Source organism: Olea europaea, unplaced genomic scaffold (genome assembly GCF_002742605.1).
Source record: "Olea europaea var. sylvestris unplaced genomic scaffold, O_europaea_v1 scaffold680, whole genome shotgun sequence".
NCBI lineage: Eukaryota > Viridiplantae > Streptophyta > Magnoliopsida > Lamiales > Oleaceae > Olea > Olea europaea.
In genome coordinates, this window is record NW_019265184.1 from 437,141 (window position 1) to 456,245 (window position 19,105).

Below are 19,105 nucleotides of genomic sequence, written 5' to 3' on the forward strand. Positions count from 1 at the left end.
GCGATGGGAGTGTCACATCTTTCTTTTGCTACTTCGTCTATATATCCAAATATGTCCCCCACTCTAAAATTGAGACCCATTTTTGGACCAAAATACATTTTAAATAAAGCATATGTGGTTAAAAAATAAAAATTGAATTTGCGTGTAAGAGCCTGTTCAATGTCTATTTTTGTAAAAAATGCATTTTAAAATAATGATTTGATAGGGAATGTATGGCAAAAAATTACGGAAAATTTTGGGTTTGGTTTAATATTATTTTATTGAAAATGTGGACTTGAAAATAAGATAGATAGAAATATATTTTGAAAAAAATGAGACTCAAACAAGGTTTAAAATTATTTTATGGGAGGATGTGTAATTGAATTTTTTTTCCCAAAAAAATGAGTTTAAAAAAAAATGAAAACCAAACATAGGCTGAATTGAAAGTTACATATGTCATATTCCCGTTATTTTTGCAAGTTTTAAAGCCAATTTTCTCACATCCTTAGTAAACTCAATGTACAAATGTACACTGTACTAAACTCTATCTCGTTTACTACATTCTCTCAATACTAGATCATCTCCAGTAAACTCTTTATTTTTAAAGAGCATTTTCTACAATTTAGAGAGGAAAATTGTTAAGCTCCTTTTTGGCCCCCATTATTTCAATTTATAATTTTTGGAATAGTACTTTTTGAAAATGTGTGGTTAAATAAAAAAGAAAACTTTTCAATTTATGTGTAATATTATTTTATGAAAGATTGTGGGGTTAAAAATAAGAGAGATAAAACTATAAATTGAAATAATGGGGGCCAAACGGGAGCTAAATACTTCAACGAACTCTTTATATTTGATGCTTAATTTTACAATTCTCAAAAATTATTTATTATTTTTCTCAATCTTTTATGTTTCATAGTTTCCTCTAAATTATTATATCATTTTTTTCTCCATTAAAACTTAAAATATTTCGATTGCATTTAATTTTAGAAAATGATTTTTGGCTCTTCAAAACCTACTCTCAAAATTAAAATATTAATTTAAAGAGTTTCTCAGAGCATAATTTTAATATTTGACTCTTTAAAATAGATAATATTTTATGTTTAAAGAATCTCTTGACCATACTTTTAATTAGGTTAGTAGCATATTACTGGTGTCAACTTCATACACTAAAAGGATTTTCGAGAGACTTTTTAAATAAAATATGCTCTATTTTAAACCCTTAAATATGCTCCAAGTCATTTTTTAAATTAATATTTTAAAATAGAGAGTTGGTTTGACTCTCCAAATTTAGATAATCAAACTCACATCATATAATTATATGCATTCAAAACATTTCAAATTTCAATTGAAGAAAATTATAAAAGAATTTAGAGGGAAACTATGAAACATAAAAGATTGAGAAAAAAAATGAATATTTTTCAGAAATAGTAAAAGCAAGTATTAATTATAAAGAGCATGTTGAAGCACTTAAAAATATATTTTCTAAATTTATAAATACTCACTAAATTATAAAATATGCTTTTTGAAAACAAAAAGCCTCTTGAAAATTCTTTGACTCATTCACCTTAACCCCTGTTTGACCCCCATTCTCCTTCTCATTCTTTTTTCTCTTTTATTTTCAATCACATAATCTTTTATAAAATGATATTACACGAAACTCAAAAACTTTTAATTATTTTTCAACAAAATATTTTTCAAAAAAACAACTATTAAAATTTGGAAAGAATGGGGCCATACTTAGTAATGGATTGTTCTCATCCTAGCCTGAACAAAATGCTTCCCACTGGGTTGGCCTATTATACAATTAGGCCCATTTTGGTTGGCCTATGAATTGGGCCCATTTAGATGATCTCGTGAGCCATCTATTTTGATCACTAGCCCAAAAATTTAAAGGAGGCCCAATTAGGTTCACATTCACTGCAGTAGGCCCATAAGAATTAGCAGCCTTATTAGCCTGATGCAAGTCCATGGTCTAGCCATCAAAGAAGCCTACGCCCACCACCACCTGAATAATGGTTGAAGACTAAAATTAAATAAAATAAATTTTTGGGAAAAAATCATAATTTCAGTGTATTGTTTATTCCAATTCACAAATGAGGTACAGAGTTTAAAAAATCAAAATCCAGGTATCTATATAATTAATTAAAAATATTTATTAATTAAATGTAATAAAGTCACAGTTATACGATAAATGGTCACAGATTCACAATTATAGGTTACAGATTTATTTACTAATCACATATCATCTAATTAATTGGTCACAGATTATTTTGAAGTCACAAATCAAAAAATTTATAGGTCACAAATCAAAAATTTACAGGTCACAGATTACTTCAAGTCCAAATTACTTGGTTACAGATTATTAAATTTTTAGGTCACAATAAATAGATGGTCACAAATAATTAAATGGTTGGTCACATACGCCAATTTTTTAGTTACAGACAATCAAATCATCTGTGACCACCGCCAACATTTGTGACAACCATCTCACCACTACCACCAACCACATCGCCGTCAAAATCGTCGCTGCCAACTCCACCATCTCTAGCAACCCCGTCATCTCAATACCGCAACTAACACCACCTCACCACAAACAAATCAGATATAAAACCATCAACACCCTACAAAAGCCATCATTGCGACGTCATCACCACTTCACCATCTCCACCACTACCACAACCACCATTTATACCAACAAAAACTATCACCCTGCAAAACATCACCACGACCATCACTGATCACAGCAACATTGGTCGGTAACAACCACCAAGGTCATCTACCCTTACTACTGCACCACCACCACCACTACCACAACCATTGAACACCACTGCCAGAGCCATCCCTATCACAACACGAAAATTAGTCAACACCATTCACACTACCAACAGCAATCCATCGTCACACCCACCGATTGAACACCTACACCTCTACCTCCACCTCCACCGCACCATACCACCACTGCACCTCCACCATGACACCATAGCATATAATTTCCGCACCACACACCTGACACCACCACCGCACCGTACACATCCACCATCGAACCATCAATCACCACCACTCAAAAGTTAAAAAAAAAAGAAAGAAAGAAAGAAAGAAAGTGAGCAGATTTGCAGCTCACACAGCTGCTACTGCTGAGAGGAGAAATTAGGAAGATCTTCTTCCAGTGGCGGCGTCGCTACTCTTGAGAGAAGAGAAATTAGGAAGAATAGAATATACATGACTGCATGTTTTTAGAGAGAGAGAGAGAGAAAAGTGAGACGAGATTGGGGAAGTAATCACTCACTGTGGTCTCTGGTAATGGGCGGCAGTGCTTGAGGCGTGGAGAGACTAAGGATAGAAGATGAAGTGAAAATGAAAATCTAGGGTTTGGAATTTGAATGGATAAGATGGGTACCTAGTTTGTGATTAAACAAACTTATTATTTGATTTTTGAATTGTAATTTTGAAATGCCTGATTTTATGTAATTTTCCCTAATTTTTTTATCAATAACTTAAGGCCCTATTTGAGCCCCATCAATTTGAAGAAATATATTATGAAATGGTGATTGATGAAAAATATGTAGTTAAAAAAGAAGGAAAATTTTTGGATTTGCATATAATATTATTTTAATGAAAAATGTGTTATTAAAAATGAGTATTGTAAAAAAATTATGGAAAAGAATGTAAAATAAAGAATGACAAATAGAGGCTAAGTTTCAAAATGAGTCCTTTTTTCTACACGCTTTGTTAAAATTCTAGCCATTCTTAGCCTCTGTCTGTCATCGTTAAAAGCTAAATTGTTTGTTACGGTATCATTTTTTACCAAATATTTAAATAATAAAATATTCTACACACAAACCAATAAAATTTTCTTAACCCCCGTTTGACCCCCATTTTATGGAAATAAAAATGGGTGGATTAGTGTATTTTTGAAAAATGAGTGGTTAAAAAAGAATAAAAAGTTTTTTTTTTTTACATTTAGCATTATTTTATGGAAGATTACGTGATTGAAAATACAAGAGAGAAAATGAAATTGAAATTGATGGGGGCCAAACGAGAGTTTACTTTTTAACTACACATTCTTCAAAAAATATTATTCAATAACTCATTATTTTCAAATAAATTTTATCAAACCGGCCCTTAATACAATATTTGATTCGGGGAAGCGTAACTCAGCGAAAAATAGTTTATTTCATTTAATGCCAATTCAAATCCCGGGGGGCGCGGGGGAACCTCTTAATATTATTAAATTTAATAGTAAACCAGCCAAATCATACTGTTGTAGCAGTGGAAATTATAAAACCTAAATAATATACCAAAATTTCTTTCTTTGTTCCTGAACTCCTAACAAATTATAATTCTGATTTTAATTGAATAAATAAACTACTAAAAACCGGTTCGAGCCTGTACACCACAGTGACCTCACGTGCTACTTGTGTGTCCATGGAGAGTAGGTGAAGCTCACAAGTCCTTGTACTCAATTAATAACCATAGTAATATTAAAAAATACATAAAGAAGTAAGTTTAATATTGAACCACTACTTTAAAGTTTAAATAAAGAGGAGAAACTTAATTATTTATGTAGAGATTTTGTGAGAACAAATTTTGTGAAAAATAATTTTTTTGGAAAAGATATAGTCACCGTTTGACTCCCTTTAAAACTCTTCAATTTAATTTAAATTTTTCTTTCTCATATTTTCAACCACACAATCTTTGATAAAATAATATTACACACAAATCGAAAACTTTTCATTTTTTTACAATCATCCATTTTTTAAAAAAAAAACATCATTCCCCTATTATAAACCCAAATAATGAGGGCCAAACAGGACCATAGAAAAAAGAGAAAATTTATGGATAAATGTGTAAAATTGTTGTTTGGAAGAATATATGAATTAAAACGAGTTTCAAGAAAAATAAATTTTTAAAATAAGGTCGGACGTGACTTAAGGCTTGTTCGGTAATGATTTTGAGAGTTGATTTTTTGAGTTAGAGAGAAAAGTGAGTCTTACCTGTGAGAAGAAAAATAAAAAATGAAGATTCAAATAATGAAATAACGGTCAAAAAATTAATTTTTTTTGGGAAGAAAAAGCTGTACCAATCATGCACTTAATGATCTAGGTAAATTTTGTATAAATTGATTTGGTTTGAGGGGGAAGGGATATGACAAAGAAGGCCCACATATTAAAGTATGAATATACCCCATTTGCTTTCTTTAAAGTGGCTCTTCTCTTGCTCTCCACTATTCTTGTCTGCTCTAAATTGGCCCTCATCGGGCTATAACCCACTTTGTTGGGCCCACCACCATTCACATTAATTAATGGTCTAATGTCTTCAACTACTTCCTCTATATTTTTATAAATGTATATTTCTGATCAACACGTTACGTGTATTAGATAAGTGTATACGATAGTATTATTTGACGCTATTCAAATTTTGGAAACTTAGTGTTTAGTAGTTACCTTCGACTCGACCTCTATGCCTTCCATCATTTTTGCAATTAATCACAAGTGTACGACATTTACTGTTGATAATGCTTTTCTTTTCTCATTACTTGTAAACAAAATCATCAATGTTAAGTTGAATTTGCATCTAACTGCAACACTTATTTTGCAGACATATGCATAGCTTTTCAACTTAAACTTTTAGATATAAAATGCAGTCGACAACACACTTTTGACACGTGCTACAATTGTTAGATCAAGTCATCTCGTGGTCCATGCAAGGCCGCCTAAGGTACAAATTTCTTTGCATGGGGTCCATCCATATTAATTTGGTCTCTCCTTTGTGCATAAAGATTAGAAGAAGGGGATTCTTGTTCCTCCTCAAGCTCTTCGATAATGGAGAAAAGTAAATCATTCCCTTACTATTCATCTTCTTATGCAGAAGCTCGATTTGGCTTTGAAGATCGTGCTAAATCATTCAGCTTCAATGGCCCGGAAGACAATCCCGAGGTGAAGAGGAGGAAAAGAGTGGCAAGTTATAACATGTATACCATGGAAGGTAAGCTGAAGTCATCGTTGAGAAATGGTTTCAAGTGGATTAAGAACAAATTTACAGACAAATATGATGGCTTGTGAAGTATAAAAAGTACATTTTCTCCTCTTTTGATGTTTTATCGAGTGCGCATGTGTCTATATAAGATCAAGTATCATTGAAAGTGTTCATTTCTGGATTTCATTGTCCTTGCAATATTGTTAGTATGGTCATGTATTACGATTATATAATATTAGATTGTAATAGTTGATGTATCTATATTCGTCCCTTTTCTTGGCTTTAATTTTAAGAATTCTTGCTGGAAATATTTGATATTTAAATGATGGGGAAAAAAAAAAAGAATTTCAAATTTTCAGCCTCTAAATGTATATGATAAGCTGCGTGGAGAGCAATTTCAAATTGGTTTTAAGGTAACTTGTCGGATTATAATAAAAGTATATTTAATATAATTTTTTGTTATAACCAATATATCAAATTTCCATGTAATAAAGAAAAAAAAAAGTAAATTATGTAGAAAGAAATTGATCAATTTCGATTGGTGATTAAATTTAATTCTGTCAAGACTTTGTGATAAATGTGTAAAATTGTTGTTTGGAAGAATATATGAATTAAAACGAGTTTCAAGAAAAATAAATTTTTAAAATAAGGTCGGACGTGACTTAAGGCTTGTTCGGTAATGATTTTGAGAGTTGATTTTTCGAGTTAGAGAGAAAAGTGAGTCTTACCTGTGAGAAGAAAAATAAAAAATGAAGATTCAAATAATGAAATAACGGTCAAAAAATTAATTTTTTTTGGGAAGAAAAAGCTGTACCAATCATGCACTTAATGATCTAGGTAAATTTTGTATAAATTGATTTGGTTTGAGGAGGAAGGGATATGACAAAGAAGGCCCACATATTAAAGTATGAATATACCCCATTTGCTTTCTTTAAAGTGGCTCTTCTCTTGCTCTCCACTATTCTTGTCTGCTCTAAATTGGCCCTCATCGGGCTATAACCCACTTTGTTGGGCCCACCACCATTCACATTAATTAATGGTCTAATGTCTTCAACTACTTCCTCTATATTTTTATAAATGTATATTTCTGATCAACACGTTACGTGTATTAGATAAGTGTATACGATAGTATTATTTGACGCTATTCAAATTTTGGAAACTTAGTGTTTAGTAGTTACCTTCGACTCGACCTCTATGCCTTCCATCATTTTTGCAATTAATCACAAGTGTACGACATTTACTGTTGATAATGCTTTTCTTTTCTCATTACTTGTAAACAAAATCATCAATGTTAAGTTGAATTTGCATCTAACTGCAACACTTATTTTGCAGACATATGCATAGCTTTTCAACTTAAACTTTTAGATATAAAATGCAGTCGACAACACACTTTTGACACGTGCTACAATTGTTAGATCAAGTCATCTCGTGGTCCATGCAAGGCCGCCTAAGGTACAAATTTCTTTGCATGGGGTCCATCCATATTAATTTGGTCTCTCCTTTGTGCATAAAGATTAGAAGAAGGGGATTCTTGTTCCTCCTCAAGCTCTTCGATAATGGAGAAAAGTAAATCATTCCCTTACTATTCATCTTCTTATGCAGAAGCTCGATTTGGCTTTGAAGATCGTGCTAAATCATTCAGCTTCAATGGCCCGGAAGACAATCCCGAGGTGAAGAGGAGGAAAAGAGTGGCAAGTTATAACATGTATACCATGGAAGGTAAGCTGAAGTCATCGTTGAGAAATGGTTTCAAGTGGATTAAGAACAAATTTACAGACAAATATGATGGCTTGTGAAGTATAAAAAGTACATTTTCTCCTCTTTTGATGTTTTATCGAGTGCGCATGTGTCTATATAAGATCAAGTATCATTGAAAGTGTTCATTTCTGGATTTCATTGTCCTTGCAATATTGTTAGTATGGTCATGTATTACGATTATATAATATTAGATTGTAATAGTTGATGTATCTATATTCGTCCCTTTTCTTGGCTTTAATTTTAAGAATTCTTGCTGGAAATATTTGATATTTAAATGATGGGGAAAAAAAAAAAGAATTTCAAATTTTCAGCCTCTAAATGTATATGATAAGCTGCGTGGAGAGCAATTTCAAATTGGTTTTAAGGTAACTTGTCGGATTATAATAAAAGTATATTTAATATAATTTTTTGTTATAACCAATATATCAAATTTCCATGTAATAAAGAAAAAAAAAAGTAAATTATGTAGAAAGAAATTGATCAATTTCGATTGGTGATTAAATTTAATTCTGTCAAGACTTTGTGACTGAACTTATTATTAGTATTTCAATTTGAGGCTTTTTGTTCAATTAACCTGTCGAACTACTTATATAATGACTCGGGCCTCGTGCCCGACGATTCTCTTATAAAAAACGAAAATAAGTCACAGTTTTTAAAATTATTATCACTTGAAATATATCAACTATCAATTTTACTCTAATTTTTCACAACACAAAAATCTTTACCCTTAACACCACCTATGCACTAGGGTTCAATGTGGTTCCGTTTGGTTCTTATCGAACCAAGAATCTTTGGTTTTATCGATAAATAAGAAACTGAGCCGAATTGAAGATTTCGATTTACTTTAAATGATGGCAATGTTACTTTACATTCTATGTATTAAATATTATAATGTTTACGAGGCTGAATATTCAAAAATGAATAAAAACCGTGTGACTGCCATTTGGTAAATATTATAGTTTCTATATATCAAATATTATAAATTTTAGCCAAAAGCAAATTACTTTACCTTATAAATAAAATATTTACTTCCATTCCATTTGGTAAAAGGATATTATATTTGCATTACAACTCGTACAAATTACAGGGTATTTAATTTACTCAATCTTTGTTCATTGTAATATTTACGTATTTAATTTTTTGTTGACTCTTTTATCCTCAACATTTCATTCATTAACATATTTTGTACCGAGTACTGACTTACAATTTCCATCCAAGAAGTTCGTTGGAAGGACGAAAAACTAGTTTCTCCATATTTTTAAAAACGATAACTACAAAAGTACAGAAAAAATTATTTTTTTAAAATTTGAAGGCATAAAAACATAATATTTTAGTTAGGACTGGATAAAACTCCGAATCGAATCGGATCCAAACCGAGCGATTCTTCCTAAGTTAAGTACTAGAATTGGAATCTGAATCGAGAATCGACGGGTTCGGTTCGATCTTCGGTTCTAAATTAAGAATTGAATCTCCCTAATTTTTTTCATTTATTTATCTTTAAATAAGCCAAATTATTTTATTTTTTAAATAAATTTGCTAACTAACTAATTTAGCCCAAACCCAAAATATGATTTTTCTAATTCTAATTTTCAGCACGAGCCCAACTTAGTCAAATTGACACAAGTTTTATCCAAATTTACTTTTTGTCGTAGTGCCATTTCTTTAGTGTTGGAGAAATCGAATTGAAAGTTTGGTAACGCCTCTCTTTATTATTGTAAGCTCGCTACTAACTCTTCCTGTAATTTTAACAATTAAATTTATAAAAAAACTCAATAAAGAGAAGTGCAAAAGATACATAAGTTTGGACTACATTATTTTGTAACGATTAAGATTGAACATATCATTAGTTAAATTATTATATGGAATCCAAGAACAGAATGGTTCTATAATTAAATTTGTACTCAACGGTTTCATTTACTTAATATCCAAAAGTTCGATTTCAGTTTGATTCTCTTTAGAACCGAATCAAACCTGACAACGTTCAACCCTAATTTTAATAGAAATCATCACCAAGGATGAAATGTGCTAAATAAAAAGTTAGAGGCATTAATGTTAGAATGTGCAAAGATCGATGACCCTAAGTACAAATTGTGCTACAAAAATACTAATTGTAGCAATCTAACCACCCTTTCACAAATTTAAAAAAATAATAAAAAAAATCACAAAAAGGGTCGTGTAAACCTTTGCCAACCTTCTAAAGTTACCAAGCTCCGTTTTCAAGATTCGAATATCGAGCATTTAAACTTTTATTATTTACAACTTCTTAAAAGTAGTTGAGAACTAGTATACACACTTCAAATAAAAGAGGAATTGCAAAGAGGCACAAAAATTAGCAAGTCTAGCGAGTTGAAACAAAATATCGACGTTGGAAATTTGTTCAAATAAAAATTGAGAATGAATGTTAGCTTATTATAGACCTGGGAGAAGTTTTGGACTTAAACATAGACTTGAAAAAGTTTGTGGCTACAAGAAATAAATTTGGGAGGGATTAACTTATAAACTGGAGATATAGTTTAGTCTTGAAATGCAATAAATAAGAATTCATGGCTTATTTTGCAATTTGAAAATGGCAATAACATATTTTAAGTTATCTTGTTTGAACTTTGGCATCCCTTCGTGAATTGACCACCCTTCCTTTTGAATGGTTGTGTTGACAAGTTGTCATTGAACTATACCGTGATTGGGATACTCAACTTTAAGTAAAACATTTCCTTCTTCCTGGTTCAAATTCCTTTAGTGAATTTTCACTCTTGGCTTGTCAAATCCACTAACGTTATTTGCCGAAAAGAATTCTAAAACAATCTCAAATTTAGATGGCGTAAATATTGCTTTAGAAAAGTATATACACACACAACCCATTTTTTTGAATTTTTCTTTGTCGCTTGGTTTGAGTTTCAATCTTCTTCCTTCATATCTTCAATTTAGTTTTTGATGTTTGATCCCCGACTTTTGAGTTTTCCCAACAATCAATACCCAATAATAATAGTCTAATAGTCGTACATTTAGAGTTTCTGCTCAATCCCAACTCCATTTTGATATTAAGATGATTCATTAATCCACCATGACACTATCTACCATGTCGTATTTAATATAATTTTATACTAAATTCCTTATCAGGTCTAATCTAGTACTACAAACATGAACTTGACATCCTAATATAGACGTATAACAAGTGCTACATTACACATACGCCAATCTAGTATTGCATACCTCGTCACGTAGCTTTCCGATACACATCTACTTTTTATTTCAAAACAATAACAATATATTTGTAGTAGTGACATTGAGATGTAAAATTACAACTCCTCGAATATAAGTCCAGTAAAAATGTGAGCAATAGTTTAGATCAATTATACCTCAATCGGTTAATTAAATAATGCTTACAAGTTCAAGAAAGATGTGCACAATCATTGTGTAGTACAGTACATTCATAATTTTTTTCTGTCAAAAGTACTGCTCAAACCAATATACAACAAAATCATCTAAAAATTATATAAGAGCAACATCAAAGAGAAAACACCCCCAGCCAAATCGCAATGATATTTTATGAACTAACCTTTGTTTTCAAAGATAATATACAATGAGCAGCAGAAATCGAAAGGAAAAGTGACCGATAAATACGACATGACCAGGAACATGTAATAGGCTTGACTGATTTCCATCAGACGATGCAGGAACGAACTTCTTTTTTAGATTGTGTTCACCCGTATGACTAAGATCTTCACTCTTTCATCAACTTTCCATGCATTATCCTGTGTGCACATGGAGATTTCCAGGTTTCGAACACATGTTCAATTTCAGCAATGAGAATCGTGATCAGGGCTATCAGCGTGCATGTCCATTGAAGTGTCATTCGAACTAGGCAGATTAGGATCCCTGCTTTGGGAAACGTTATTCTCGTTGTTTCGCATAACATGATTTATGGAGTGACCTCCCTGTGCCAAGTGATAGTGCTGGAGATTTCGACGGATTGGACTGGAGAGAGCATTCGAGAAAACAGCGTTTCTAGGTTGGTTATCAAAGTTCACATTTCGCGTATTAGCAGGACCATATAAATTAGATGACACTGGAAATCCTGAAGGCATCATCGGGGTTGCAGGTTGAGATTGTTGCTGCTGCTGGAATGGCAACCTCGGGGATGGTGGGGGTTCATCAGTCCATTGATCAAGTTCGTTCTGCAAATATATCAAGGAAAAGAACAAGGGTTGAACGATGTGCTTCAAACACAAACATACGAATACAAATCAAATATAATATCTTGTCCGGGCCATTGTAAGCATCATCCCTGGACTAAGGAAACTCCGAGGAAAGTAAGTATGGTTCTACTTCTGTGTATCTTCAGCGATATACATACTGCCGCAAACCAAAATGTATAGAAAAAGAAAGAAAATTCAATATAATTGCATTAACCATGTAAGGGATCATTTAGGTGTCCTCATTTGGAGGAGGAGAAAATATTACGGAAACAGAACAGGCCAAGCAGATTGGAAAAGAAAGAAAAAAGATCAATCAGCTTCCGTGAAATATATAGAACGAACCTGTCACCATCCTTCCCATCATGCATACAAATTGGATTTCCTTAAATAAATATACCTGGTTGTCATGCTTGAGCTGCTTTAATTGTTAGGCTCTTCAATCCCTCCCCACAAAACATAAATAACACCTTACCATCAAGACCATTGGCACAGTTCAATTTTTTCTGTTTTTGAAGTTCAGTTTAAAGCTTAGAATTTACAGTTTTTTGAAAGCAGAAAGAAACAATAGAACAGGAGAATAGCATATTTTTTCTTAGGTGAACCAAAAATTTCAATCTTTTCAATTTTCAGGGTTTCTCCAAATTTTCAAAGGTTTAAACAGACATTACCCTGAATATCTATCTAGCTATTTGGCAGTTTCTCGATTCAGGAATGGTAAATCGTACGGCATCATAAGTCGACATTGAGCCCCATTTTCTAAAAACTCGCTTTTTTTAAAACTAATTTCCAATCATACATTTTCCTAATAAAATAATTTGCATGTAAACCCAAAACTTTTTCTTTATTTTTTAACTAGACATTCTTCCAAAAATCACTATTATAAAACTCATTATTTACACAAAATGGGGCTCAAACATAGGCTGATTCTGACAATGTGACTAAAATGACACCCATGTGGACCCTATGTTGTTTATAAACTATATGCCTAGTAATTGATATCTATATATTCAAGAGCTCCAGTATTTCAATAGGTAACATCTACACAAGTTATCCTGAACATAAATTCTTCCAAATTAACATTTCACTTATTTGAAATCTAGAGTCTGAGAAACCTTTTTTTAAGATCTACATGTTGTGCGTGCATCAATGAGCTCAAGTGCTATCTTTTGAGCCTAGATTGTAACTTTACCAAAAAAGCAGGCATGGGGTCCGTGGATATCATTGGAACCTGTAGACAGAAACGTGTTTGGTAAGGCCAGCCAATCACTTTTGGAATTTGTAATTTAAGGATTGAGATTGATTTGGCTGAATTGAGATGAATCCAGGAACGAATCACGTAGCCTTATCACTTTAATCGGCGGCCATGAATTGGACTGGTTGGGTGAAATTGTATTTGGTGCCCCACAAAGCTTAAGACCCAACATTTAATATTTAGACCCAGATCCCAGCTGAATTAAGCAAATCATTCCCACCCTAGGATGTTAAACAAAGCTCCACACTCTAAAGAGCCAGACTTATCAGCAGATAACCTAGAAAATAAAAGACGACAAGAAGAATGATAAACAGGATCTTTGCAATTAAGTGAGGTGCAGAATAACAAGAAGCTTACGTCCATCTTCTACGACTCCCAACAAAAAATGAGAAGGAAAGAAAGAAAGTTGTAAAGAACTTAAGATATCATTGCAGATGGATGAAGACAAAGGAAAAGAACATTTTAAACTGAGGTAAATATCTCTCACAAAGGGACATACATTCAATTCAAGACCCAGAGGGAGAGAGATACAGAGCTCTATGAACAAAAGAATACAGCCCATGCATCTCCAGCATAAATACAATATATAAGTCATGTACTGTGAGGGATCGCTAAATTCCCTTCCTAAAATCCATCGCTAATCTGTAAATCAAATTAATATTTTCAGTTTTCTAATAATAAAGAAGTCAATAAGTGGGTAACAAAACTAGCAACTGAAAACACCTCTGTCTAAATCCTGTAACTTATTTAAATTAACTTTTAAACTTATACAACAATAATAAAAACCCAGTAACAGAATTAGTCATCGGTTATCTACTTACAACCCATGCTAAATTCCATCAGTAAATCCATTGCTTATATATATTTGACCCTTTTTTTGGCAAATAAGTATCAATGAAGGAATTAGGGATTGAAAAACTTTATTCGTGATTTTCATCACTGGTTTTGAGGAAAACCAGTGAAAAAATTGACGGAGAAGTAAGGAAAACCACCCTACTAAAATATGACAGCTTACTCAATATTTTATACAACTTTTCATCAAGAGACCTACTCTCTAATATATGGCAATGATAAAAAATGGAACTCCTATTATCGGGGCTATTCAACTTAGTAGAACAGATACTTATACTATGGGTTACAGATGCTAAAATACTGATTGCACCGTCACAGGTCCTTGCAGGCAAAAACAAGACATATATTTAATATATATATATTTTTTTTTTGCTTGAGCTCCATTTCAGTTATAAGACTAGCCCAAATACCTTCAATACATTTTGAGATATGTTTTAAAATTACATGACTTGTGCCCATTGAAATAGGAAAAATTGCTAGTCCAGAAACAACTTTCAGTTACGGTGGTATTGGAAAACTTGGGTAATCTCAATCAGCACTCCCATAATTTAATCACATTCGTGTTACTCAGTAACTATATCAGAACTCAACATATAAATACACTGCAACTTGATCCAAATGATATGGGCCAAATCCTTGTATAGTAGAATGGACACAAAAACACAAGGAAAAGAGAAACTTCCTTTGACGACAAAATCATCCCAAAATCAATAGTACCTTAAGAAAGCTTGTACAAGAATACATAAAAATGATGGGCCAAATATATATTACATTGTTATGCATGTAGCTTATATAGAGTAGAACACAGGTCCTGGATCAAATAGGCCGATGCCGGAGCGGAGAGGAGCGTATCAATCAAAACGGAGTGGAGCGACGGCATCGACCTTGCGCTAGTTTAATTTATTGTCTGGTTGTTAGAGGCGTTGAATGGGTTGGCGTGCGGGGGCGTTACAAGGGTATTTCTTGTATGGGCCTTAACGTCTTATATGAGCGTAAGCTCGGGTTAGTATAAATAACATGTTGTAACCCTATTTTTGACTGCTGAATAAAATTATTTCCACTTCGCTCTCGTAGACGAGGCACACCGCCGAACCTCGTAAAATTCTTGTGTTTATTTTTCTTTTTCATCTCTTTATTATTGCGCATAAAATCCAACATACATGATAACATGAATCAGTCTGCAGACAATTATGCATGTGGGGTTTTTTCAAGTAATTTACAGTAAAGAAGAAAATATAATTTGCAGGAAAAGAGACCTGAATATATGCAAGTATATCATTGGTTCCCGCTCTTGCCCCATCTTCATGTTGTCTTACAATCCAATTATACAGCTTTTCCTACACAAACACAATAAGAGAAGGCCTTGATCAGTTATTATTAGTCAGCCCATACCTAATGAAAAAACAATGTCTTAAAAGGCTAACTGGTATTGAGGCGTTTTGCCAACATGAAGTGAGGTGTAAGCCTTGACACACTTTAGTTCATAAGCTTCAACATAAATCATAAACCTTTATAAAAAGACACAATATTACCCTCATAATAAACCATAACCCATCTAAACATTTACATAATAAAACTCACACAAAATTGAAGTCTAATTTGCAACTCAACTTAAAATTGACCAAGTAGCAAAAAATAAATTAAGAATTCTGCTGTCATGTAACTAGACCATAATGCACAATGGGAACCAAAAACTAATGGTATAATGGCCTAGTTATTCACAAATCTTTTTTGCATTGATATTAAAAGGAAAGGAAAATAAACATATAGACAGCATGAGAAATATATAAAAAGAAAAAAGTCAAGCTACATGCCTTAGGTTTTCCATTGCATTAAGATGCAGTTACCTCACTTTGGAGAAGGATTTATTGCACTTTAGGTATAGGAAGATAGGTTAAGCGTGCTTTACTTGTTCTCTCATCTATTCTCCAATTCCTTTTTCTATTTTTATCATTTGGATTGTGTTTTCAATAGCCCAATAAAACAAAAAATCTAGTCCATAGAAATTTGACCAAAAGCAAAAACAAGCACATACCTCGGCCACCACAAGCCTGCGGCCTTCTCTCACCAAGTCAAGGTATAAGCCTATATATGGTACTTAAAGCATAACTTCAATGCAGCTTATTAAAGGAGTCGTGTGAGGCAAACCTTAAGCACTTTTTAGAACAATGACAAAAGGAAAAAAAAAAAAAAGAAACGAAACGAAACAGAACAAAAGCCAAAATTATTGTTCTTAATCCTGCCACCAAATAAAACTGCAAAATCAAATACGAAACAGCTAAAAATAGGGTGTTGAGTGTACTACTGGAACTAAAAATAACATACCAACAATTAATTTGATTTTTACTGTGTTAATAAATTCAGGTTCAAATAAAGCCAGAGACAAATAATTAAGAAAAAATAAAAACGCAAATCAACTTTAATTAAATCAAGTTGATTTTTAAACATTACAGCGACATTGCCCTAAAACTCAATTACAGATAAATCCATAAAGCAAAGAAGAGGAACAAACCAGCGAGTGGCGTTCGCCAGCCTGGAAGGAGAGTTTCTGGTGATGCATTGCCTGAGAATAGAGGTGGGATAGGGAGTTGGCCGCGCTGCTGAAAGTGGTGTACAAGGTACGATCCACCTCATCTAGGCGCGTTGCATCGGATTTCCTCTTCTTTGCCATGGGAAAAAATGGGATTTCTTATGATTTTTGACAAAACCCTAGATTGCTTGGTCCGTATAAGATGTATGTCTATATATAAGAAATACATGGGAAGGAAAATGTTGCAAGTGCTCAGGTTACATTGTACAGGGTGATGATAGTTGTAAACAAAATGGCTTTACTAACTCTCACGTAATTAGTAGATTTCACGTGAATTTAAAAAATATCGATTTGTAGTCCTCACATCCATTGTAAGTAATGAATTTGTAAAAAAAAATTTTGTACATCAGTACATGTAGCATGATCCTTATGCACAACCCATTTGGCTGAAATTTTATTGGATTTTAAAATATTGTAAATCTTATAAAACTAATGAATTATCTTGAATTTAAATAGATTTAATCGAATTTATTGAGTATTTTCAAATTTGAAATCCATTCAAATATTCTGGAATCCCATGTTCTTAATTGAGAGTTTAAATTAAAATTTCAATTCGAAACACCTAAATTTAGAAAGATTTTTAAATTTTCAGTTGAGTATACCTCAACATCAATTGGATCATGACAATTTGTATGATATCTCGGTGCTTAGCACATAAGTGCATGACAAGAGTTATTGCTGAACTAATTAATCCTCTGAACGATCATATTCTTATTCATCACTAATTATTGCTCTCGTTTGACCTCTATTATTTTTCATTCCATTACATTTTATTTTTATCTCTTCTATTTTTAACCACACAATCTTCCATAAAATAATATTACTCGTAAACAGAAAACTTTTTCTTTTTTTCAACTACTAATTTTCAAAAAATTATTATTTCACCCATTTTCATTTTCCACAAAATGGGGGCCAAACAGGGGCATTGTTTCATGTCAATAGTACGTGGAAGATCTTTACTATATTCAATCTCGTTATATGTACCCGATTGTTTACTTGATGGTTGATAGTGGCCCAAAACAAAGAAACCCTTACCACTTTTTCACTTTCATTTACCCCAAAACACAAAAAAAAAAAACCCTCAGAGGCAAAACAATCGTTTGAGGAGAGCTGAAGCTGCACTCTTCCTGGCCTTGTTAAGAAGCCCGTGCTTAACCTAGTGATCATCTCCATATTTGGGTTTCGCACCTTAAGTGAATCGAATGGTTGGTAAATAAAAATTCATAGCTGCAAGAGAGAAGCTGACCATGTATAGCAAGATCATCCATCGCTGAAGCCATCGCCTCCGACGAAATCTTGAGCAAATATTATGTAAGTATGATATTTGTTCATCGCTTGTTATCGTGATCGACTAATTTCAGTTTCAATGAATACAACCCGACATTCTTGGTAGGAAAAAATGTCACCCTCATCCCGACCGTATCGAAGATTTTTTAAAATTTATCCAATTTTGACTTCAAATACGAAACAGCTAAAAATAGGGTGTTGAGTGTACTACTGGAACTAAAAATAACATACCAACAATTAATTTGATTTTTACTGTGTTAATAAATTCAGGTTCAAATAAAGCCAGAGACAAATAATTAAGAAAAAATAAAAACGCAAATCAACTTTAATTAAATCAAGTTGATTTTTAAACATTACAGCGACATTGCCCTAAAACTCAATTACAGATAAATCCATAAAGCAAAGAAGAGGAACAAACCAGCGAGTGGCGTTCGCCAGCCTGGAAGGAGAGTTTCTGGTGATGCATTGCCTGAGAATAGAGGTGGGATAGGGAGTTGGCCGCGCTGCTGAAAGTGGTGTACAAGGTACGATCCACCTCATCTAGGCGCGTTGCATCGGATTTCCTCTTCTTTGCCATGGGAAAAAATGGGATTTCTTATGATTTTTGACAAAACCCTAGATTGCTTGGTCCGTATAAGATGTATGTCTATATATAAGAAATACATGGGAAGGAAAATGTTGAAAGTGCTCAGGTTACATTGTACAGGGTGATGATAGTTGTAAACAAAATGGCTTTACTAACTCTCACGTAATTAGTAGATTTCGCGTGAATTTAAAAAATATCGATTTGTAGTCCTCACATCCATTGTAAGTAATGATTTTGTAAAAAAAAAATTTGTACATCAGTACATGTAGCATGATCCTTATGCACAACCCATTTGGCTGAAATTTTATTGGATTTTAAAATATTGTAAATCTTATAAAACTAATGAATTATCTTGAATTTAAATAGATTTAATCAAATTTATTAAGAGTATTTTCAAATTTGAAATCCATTCAAATATTCTGGAATCCCATGTTCTTAATTGAGAGTTTAAATTAAAATTTCAATTCGAAACACCTAATTTAGAAAGATTTTTAAATTTTCAGTTGAGTATACCTCAACATCAATTGGATCATGACAATTTGTATGATATCTCGGTGCTTAGCACATAAGTGCATGACAAGAGTTATTGTTGAACTAATTAATCCTCTGAAGGATCATATTCTTATTCA

The 19,105-nt window shown here is 32.6% G+C and overlaps 1 protein-coding gene across 2 annotated transcripts; it reads right to left on the minus strand.

Annotated features, from left to right (window-relative positions):
* Positions 1–11,053: 11,053 nt before the first annotated feature.
* LOC111390382 lies at positions 11,054–18,580 on the minus strand. 2 transcript variants are annotated; one of them, XM_023015420.1, is made up of 3 exons: positions 18,309–18,580; positions 15,270–15,350; positions 11,054–11,888 (listed from the first exon to the last, which is right to left on the minus strand). In XM_023015420.1, exons 1-3 carry the CDS (start codon positions 18,465–18,467, stop codon positions 11,511–11,513), a joined length of 618 nt encoding a protein of 205 aa, XP_022871188.1. In that variant the 5' UTR covers positions 18,468–18,580; the 3' UTR covers positions 11,054–11,510. The 2 variants fall into 2 exon arrangements, with proteins under 2 accessions (XP_022871188.1, XP_022871187.1); XM_023015419.1 differs by lacking the exon at positions 18,309–18,580 and adding an exon at positions 16,526–16,798.
* Positions 18,581–19,105: the final 525 nt, after the last annotated feature.

Excerpts from the sequence above, each read along its gene's own strand:
- LOC111390382 (XM_023015420.1), bottom strand. The coding sequence starts at position 18,467 with ATGGCAAAGAAGAGGAAATCCGATGCAACGCGCCTAGATGAGGTGGAT. Across the intron at positions 15,351-18,308 it reads CTGGCGAACGCCACTCGCTG|GAAAAGCTGTATAATTGGAT; the intron begins GTTTGTTCCTCT and ends GTGTTTGTGTAG. Across the intron at positions 11,889-15,269 it reads ATATACTTGCATATATTCAG|AACGAACTTGATCAATGGAC; the intron begins GTCTCTTTTCCT and ends ATATATTTGCAG.